Raw genomic sequence first — 8,182 nt, 5'->3', positions numbered from 1 at the left:
ATAAGTAATTCTAAAAAAGTAACCAAAATAATAAATAAAATAATGGATTGTTTTGAGTGGATATAAATATAATAACAGGTTTCAAAAAATCATAAAAGTTTTTTTAAAAATTGTTTTAACTCTTGCAACCCTTTTACAGAACCCTAGGGTCCATACGCAGTTTGGGAACCGCTGTTCTAAAAACACAATCCAATGTTTATGACACATGTTCTAATATTTCACTATAATTCTCTAATATTTGAAACTTTTAAAAAAAATGAAGTATTATTTGTGAGAATTGTTAACTGAAAATTTAGCCTTTTAAGATACTTCACAACTTTTAAATTAGAAGGAGGATACAATACTTCTTTCTTGTCAGACTCACATAGATGTTTGTGCATGCACGAATAATTTTTACATTTAGTTCTAAAAGTTTTGCTCAGTCATAAAAAGAAATCGGGTGTAGTTAGATCAGTCATAGTCTGCACACATTTTTCTTGAAGGCATCATTTTGCTGCTCAACATGGTATTTATATTGTTCTACAGCTCCAATGAAAATTGTTTATACCATACAATACATTACTTCATTTGTTCAATAGAAAATACAGTTTATAAAGATGTGATAATTTCTAACTGAACTGAAGTTGTTAATTTCATAATTTGAATTATTTTAAAATATTAATTTGAATTAAATATAAATGTAATAGTAAATATGCAAAAAGTTATTCTTAAATAAAAACAAATTTAAAAAATAAATTTTTAAATCTAGAGAGTTCTAGGCATGTGTTCTTTTCCATGTATAATTTATTAACATAGTTATCAATGATCATTTGAAGGAATTTCGTCTCAACCTACTTAGTAAAAATACTTCATTATACATAATTAAGATCACTCAAATACGATATTAGGGAAAAACACCATAAGTCTAGAACCTTCCCTCCTCTCCTTAGCTTAGTTTTATGCGAATGTAATTTTAATTTTTCCATGTTACATTTGATACAAATTTTAAATAATAAACATATTTATAACTTTTGGTCTTCTATTATTAAGGGACAATAGTGACTTTCATGTGACAACAAAATTTAAAATTAATTGTTTATTGTGATTCAATTTAAAACTAAATTATACAAATAAATAACAATAAAAACGATTTTTAAAACTAATTATTTTATTGTTAGTTAACTTAAAACATATTATACAAATAATTTCTACATTTTGAGTGACTGGTATCCAGCATGACTAGCAACAGATTCTTTTACACTATAATACCATTTTCCAATATTTGTGTTGTCTAACAAGTCCTGAAACGCTAAGCAACCTTCAATGGAGTTGAGCATTCCATAGACAGCCTAAAAAAGAATAAAAACCATAACAATTAACATAGAATTTACTTTTCTTTTCCTCTTTTTTTTTTTTTTAAAAAAAAGGTGACAGTTACTGTATATATAACACAATGGAACTGAAATAAATCATATATATTTATCTGTCTTAATATTACTAGTAAAAAATTAATAGATTATTTATTAGTAATTGGTAACATTCCTAAGTGCAAGTATTGTTTTTGCAGTCATGAAACTAACATTTTGTAAATATAATTTATTTTATACCCAAGAAATAAAAATCCTTTTAAATTTCCTAAATGTTCAAATATTTAAATAATTGGAGTTACATCTTAAATCTGTTATATTTTTTCATACATATTCTATGTTGTATGATTGTATTACTGACTAATTTAGTTTATTGTACAGTTAAATTGGCAACAAAAAGAATTTCAATTGACCAGAAAAAACTGTTTAATAAAAATTTGTAACATCAATATTTCCAGTTTTAATGATCGAAAAAAAGAAGAAGAAAAAACAAACAACATAAGCTAGAATGATACAAACAAGAATACATTGGATTTAAATGCGACAATCATTAGAAATTGCTAAAAGAGCTTAATAGATGGGACTATTTTTATCTCTTAAAATAGAAATTTTTTTTCTCCTAAACTTAACACCACAAAATGCAAAATTATAGAAATATTCAGGTAAAATAAAGTAAGAACATACTAGGTAGAATAAATTATTCTTTCAAGTGACGAATTGTCTTGAAGAATTTAGTTAACAATAAAGATTGAAAATTTTAATAAATTTATAATGNCATTAGGTTGTATAAGCAAAAGAGCATTATTTTCTTCTATACTATGAAGTTTACGTTTTTCCCGCTTTCGATTAGCTTTCGCATTGAGTTGCGACTTTTTAGTAATGTTAGGTCTTTTCTTTTTAGGCATTACTTGTAAATAAACAAATCGAATTAAGATTTAAAACCAGATTAAACTTACGAATTAACGTTTTAGAAAACAAATAATCAGATTAATCAATATATCAATACGAAATAAGTTGAGATGTTGTAAAACTGAAGAATGAAATTCTAACTATTTTGTGATTGGTTGCATCTCTGAAAAAGAAAATTCAGACTTGTAAATCGCTTTTTTAAGCTTGCCGTTTTCAGACATGTGATTGGCTGTTGTGAACGGCGGTTATTCTTCATTATTAACTGCAAAATCGTGCTTTAAAACTAAAATAAATAAAAATTTAAAATTATGTAAAAGATTTGAATGCCCTAAATGTCTTCCCTGAAAGATTCTGAATGAATTGATTCCTTAATCTTAGATTTTCATCACGTAGTTAAAAAGTTTTTCAGGGGACAAAATTAACTGCAAAAATTTTTTTTTTAGAATAGAGAGATAACATTTCCTTTAAAGTGAATCTTTCAGAAGGAACCAACAGATTTTGCTTTAGATAGATTCCACAGTATTTAGAAATAAAAAATTACAAAACACGATTTTTTTAAAAAAATTCCTTGAGGTTTAAAATGCATCAGTTCTCATGAAAAAGTTAATACAACAGCATTTAACAAAAAGGAAAAAAATGGACTAGTGTCAATAAAAAGACTTAGTATGTAAAAAAAAAAAAGTGTTAGTGAGACAGATTACACTCTCAAAGTCGAATTTTGTGTGTAACATACAATGCATGTAAAATGAAGAAAAAATTTTTCTTTAAAATTGGGTTTCTGATTTCAAATTTTTTTTACAGATTCTAATCAATTAATCCAATTTGCAAGATAAATGCTATATTTATAAGCAATGTGCAAGTATGAAACTTAAAACAGATTAAAAACGAATTTGAATCTAAAAATTTTTCTTTAATTTTAACAAAATACTATTTTGTATACAGGGTGTTAATAATACTAATCATTACAACTTTAAAGTGTGATAAAACTTACAAACTAAACAAATTTCACCATAGAATGGGAGGACATAGAAAGAAAAACCCAAATAGAGCACCAGCTTAGTGAAACTACCTCATGGAAATTATCCAGCAGATGGATTTCAATGTTCAGGGTTCATCTCTTGGTTTATTTGACCTTCAAATTGTTCTTACTTTGACTTTTTCTAAAGATATCTAAAAAGGTTCCTTCACAATTGCTCACCCAACCATAACCAAGTACCTAGTTTAGCTTGACCCAGGTCTGACAACATGGAAAATACCTGATCTAGTACTCCTCTCCATAATTCACCCAGGTCAGACAACATGGAGAAAATGCCTGATCAAGTAATTCCCACCATAGCTAAGGAGAAGAGTTCCAACCACAACAGAGTTAAAGTGTATATAGCTGCGATACACAGATTGCTTAGTTGGCTGGCAAGATCCAACTCAATACCCTCGGCTCTCCATTAGCAGAGTGAGCGATGATTACCAACAGCAATGCCAGAGGGAATTACTACCTGTGGTCTGCATTAGTGATATAGCTGTAAATGCTAATAAAATGACACGAAATTATAATCTCTGCATGATTAACTTCATTCCGGATATGAAGCTTGTACTGCAACAGGTCATAGTTATTTTGTTGAAAAGATTTTTTAAACAATAACTTTGTTCTTTTCATTTCCCTATACTGTATTCTACCTTTTGATCAAACATGCTCCTCTTTGTGGCTCATAATTTGCTTTCTTACTCACATTGTAAGGTGAAATTAGTTCTGGTAAGTTTTAACATCAATTACAATTGTATCTATTAGTTTTATTACACCCTGCATGATAAAACACTTATTTTACTAAAAAAAAGGTATTGAAGATTACTGTTACTGAGAGCACTTATGTAATGATAGTATGCATGTATAAAATCTGTAAGTAGACAATTGCTATCAGTGTTAAAAATATAAAACATAGTTTGCATTTTAATTGGAATTTTTATATTTCTTAATTTTAAATCTTCCTTTAGTTGCATGGTCCCTTAAAATGAGAGAAAATGAGGAAAAAGTTATTTAAGGAAAAGAATGCACAGAAAGCAGATGTATAATATACTGCAAGTGTAGGATATTTTATTAAATACCAAATAATTAAATAAAATACACGAAATCTTATTATCTTTTTAATTAAAATCATAAAATATCTTACTAAGTCTGCCAGATTTGGTAAATCACCACCCATAAATTTTCTTTTATTTCCAACTCCTTTCATCCATGCTTTGCATGCATCATATAAAGATTCTCTAACATCATCTTTCAAGGCATACCTATATTAAAAGAATACAGAATTGAAAATGAAAAATAATAATCACCAGTATAGTGAAATGGGTCAACTAATAACAAGTATAATAATTTAATACATAAAGTCCTATATATATATATATATATATAGNACGGTTTTTACCGGTATTTACCATGGTTTTTTCCACCTGTGGCAAAATCTTGCCAACTCTGATATATATATATAAAGAAAAACACTATGCAAGAGTCGACACATATAGATAGAAGGATCTAAATACATGGTCTGGATCTACATTTCTGATAATCAGTCACTTTTAGGTAATATTCTTGATTTATATCATTAAATAAAAAAATGATTAAAAACATTTGTTGTGTTTATAAAAGACTTAAAATTATTAAAAGACAAGACTTAAACATATTAAAGTACAAGACTTAATCATTTAGTTTTTCTTCTTCAAAAAAGTCATTGATAAGCAGGAAATATTTTCAGAAATAACATTTATTCAGTGATCAGTTTTTCAATCAGATAAAATAGAATGATTTGAATAACTATTAATTTAACTTTCCAATTTCTTATGTACTAGGTTAGACTATCTGGAATCATGGATATTAAAAACATATACAAATATTTTAAAAACATTTTAATATGCAGATTAATCATTGTCAATGGTTAATTACTCACAAAATTAGTCTTGAATAAACTTTGAACAAATATTTTTTAACAAATTCAAGTGAATTGCTGTCAAACACAAGGTTAAATGGTAACTAAAAATTGGAAATTAAGTCAGGATAGAAATATGGACAGGTCTTTTTAATATAATTTTTTGGTTTTGTCAGATCCATATTATTAATTGTGTGAATTTGAAATTTTTCTTTACAGAAAAGTAATTTTTATTTGAAAATGGTTAAACATTTTTCAGCTAAAATACACATTTCAAGAAAGTAATCTGATTTTATCAAAAATTTGTGTACACAAAGCTTCCTCACTTACAATCTTTTAGGGACTGGAAGAAAAAAGTTACTCCACTTTAAAGTATGACAAAAATATGATTCATTTACAAGTAAACCTTCAAGACAATTAAAAATTTATTAAAAAAGCACTTTAAAATTTATTTAAAAAAACTATAATCAGATTTATTAATAATACTTGTTTAACATATTTAATACTTCAAACTCAAATAGTTAATATTAATTACAAACTAATCACTGAATAAATGAGATCATAGTTATTTTTATTTAAGGTGTACATCAGTATGAATTGTAAAACCAGTGAGCGAATTAATCAATTAGATGTCAAACGAAGAGTAAATCTATCTAGATTAGAAAATGTTGTAAAAAATTATAATTATTCTAAATTATTCTTGGCAGAATAATTCTTTCTTCACAAATTAAATGAACATAAAACTAAATGGGTAAAACTGAAATATTTACTTGATAGCACACAAAAACAGTAAATTATTTAACACACAACAAATTGCAAAATTGTGATTGAAAAGCTATGTACTAGTAAATCTTCTTTCTTAACTCCATTTAATCACTCTTTATTCTCTAGATAAAACTTTCCTTGTTAATGAAATTAGATTTTAAAATATATCTAAGCCTTTATTCCAATCAACCAATCTTAAATCTCAATCAACTTTTATCTCAAACAACCAATCTAAAATCAATTCTCAATTAAAAAAAAAAGAAGAAGAAAAAGAGAGATTTAAACCAATAATTCAAATAAATAAAAATAAATGAGATCTATAAATCTATATCTTATGTAAAGAGTAATCTTACTTTTTCTTTAATCTTTTCCCAATAAAATACATAGCTGTGGCTCCTACGTAAATGACAATGAATCTTTCAAAAGAAGAGAAATTTTTTCCCCATTCTCCAACTTCAGAAAAATAGTTAAAAGATTGAAGTGCTTCATCATATGTACGGTAGATGTTTGGAGAGAGAACATGCACAAATTCTGCATCAGCCCACTTCCGCCAATACTTTTCTTTTCTAGAAAAAAAAGAACAAATAATTGATACAATAAAAAAAAAAAGAAATGATTAAAAAATACAAAAGCCAAACAGAAATTGAAGGTGGAGTGAGAAGAGCTGGGATATAAATATTATAAGGTTTAAATCAGTTTGAAAATGGAACAAGATTTTGTTATGATTCTATAAACAATTAAAAAATAACATTTTGTTGAGATTTTAAGATTAAACACTTTTAAGGCAGATATAAGTTATGGTGAAATACTTATCTATAGCAGGGCTCAAAATTAATGAAGGTTTGATGATTCAGGATCATTAAAATTTAAAAAGGATCATTATAAAATACTAATCAGTATTACCCAGACAAGTAAGTAATGTGAAGGGATGGTATGCTCTTTTGATTTTTCAGGTCCACATTTTGGTTTGAGTTTTTTTTAAAAAATAATTTAAAATTAATTTGGCTAATTTAAATTTACTACAAAACACTAAGCTCTTGTGCTGGCTCTTAATTTTATTTCTGTCCTATCTACGTAGGTATAAATACTACGTATAAATACGTAAATAATTTATAATGCCTCAAAGTTTTAAATTAGATGTTCCTTACATTATTTGAAATACCATTCTTAAAAGTCAAAGTTTCTTTACACAGGGTGCGTAGTCAAATCTTTCAACAAAAAATAAGCACTCAAAAATATTGTTAAGCACTATATACATAACTAGTTTATGACAAAGAGCTCTTTTCTTGATTACATTAGCCACCATAAAAAGATGGAGATTTTCCAGTTCGATAGTGCAAGAATAATTCCCACTGAATTCAGTTCAATAGATGCACATGCGGATTCACAAATATTTTAACAAACATGTAAAATGATTGGCGTTTTCATACGCTACAGAACGAGTGTACGCCGAAATGCATTGTGTTTGAAAGAATTGTGAAAACCTTAAATAGAATAAAGTGAAATGTGCTTTTGAGTAATATGTGGCTAAAATCGTCGTGGTAAAAAAAAAAAAAAAACTCATTAACGAAAAGGGAAAAATTAAGCCCTTTTTTAAAAATGCTATGCACCCTGTTTACACTGCAAAGGATCAAGTATATATTTCTATTTGGATACCTTCACTTGTCAGTATTTTCAGGAATGACTTTGCTATTACTAAAACCACTCAAACTATAAGCAGTAATATCAAAACACCCCAATATACAAAATCGTTAATTAGATATACTGCATTTAAATTTCACAAATTTAAATAACAAACAAAACAATGTTAACATCTTTCTTGAAGGTAGTCTATCAAAATTTGAGTTAAACTAATTAGAATAACTAAAATGAGCAACATTAATATTTTCATCAAATAGAAGAAGGTATTAAAGATATAAATCAGATCAGACAGGAAAATTAATTCACAGAGTTTGAAACAATAATTAATATACAAATAATATATTAATCAGCTTTTAGATTACATTAAATATAATTATTTTCACCTAATATGTGAAAATTGTGTAAAAAAAAACCCTTTCACAATTATGCATATGCCATAACTAGGACTGGGCGATATTAGAAATTATATATCGTGATGCATCGTCAGTTTTGCATCGCGATATAGCGATGTGTCGCGATATAGTATTTTTGAATTTCATTTACTTGTAAGGCACAGAAAGTCAGATTTCTATCAAAACTTCATACTCAGATTGATGTTGCCAC

At 26.8% G+C, this 8,182-nt stretch overlaps 1 protein-coding gene across 1 annotated transcript in view; it reads right to left on the bottom strand.

Moving 5' to 3' along the window:
- Positions 1-1,129: 1,129 nt before the first annotated feature.
- LOC107452338 (prostaglandin E synthase Su(P)) overlaps positions 1,130-8,182 on the bottom strand; it is a 15,436-nt gene continuing 8,383 nt past the window's right edge. Inside the window, exons 4-6 of the mRNA XM_043048613.2 lie at positions 6,292-6,504; positions 4,421-4,538; positions 1,130-1,328 (exon numbers count right to left, since the gene is read on the bottom strand). Coding sequence (XP_042904547.1) covers positions 1,188-1,328; positions 4,421-4,538; positions 6,292-6,504 — 472 coding nt within the window. The 3' untranslated portion in view covers positions 1,130-1,187. The remainder of the gene's footprint in view (positions 1,329-4,420; positions 4,539-6,291; positions 6,505-8,182) is intronic.

Source organism: Parasteatoda tepidariorum, chromosome 6 (genome assembly GCF_043381705.1).
Source record: "Parasteatoda tepidariorum isolate YZ-2023 chromosome 6, CAS_Ptep_4.0, whole genome shotgun sequence".
Taxonomy (NCBI): Eukaryota; Metazoa; Arthropoda; class Arachnida; order Araneae; family Theridiidae; genus Parasteatoda; species Parasteatoda tepidariorum.
The sequence above is the reverse complement of the archived record's forward strand: the minus strand, read 5'-3'. Positions and strand labels throughout refer to the sequence as shown.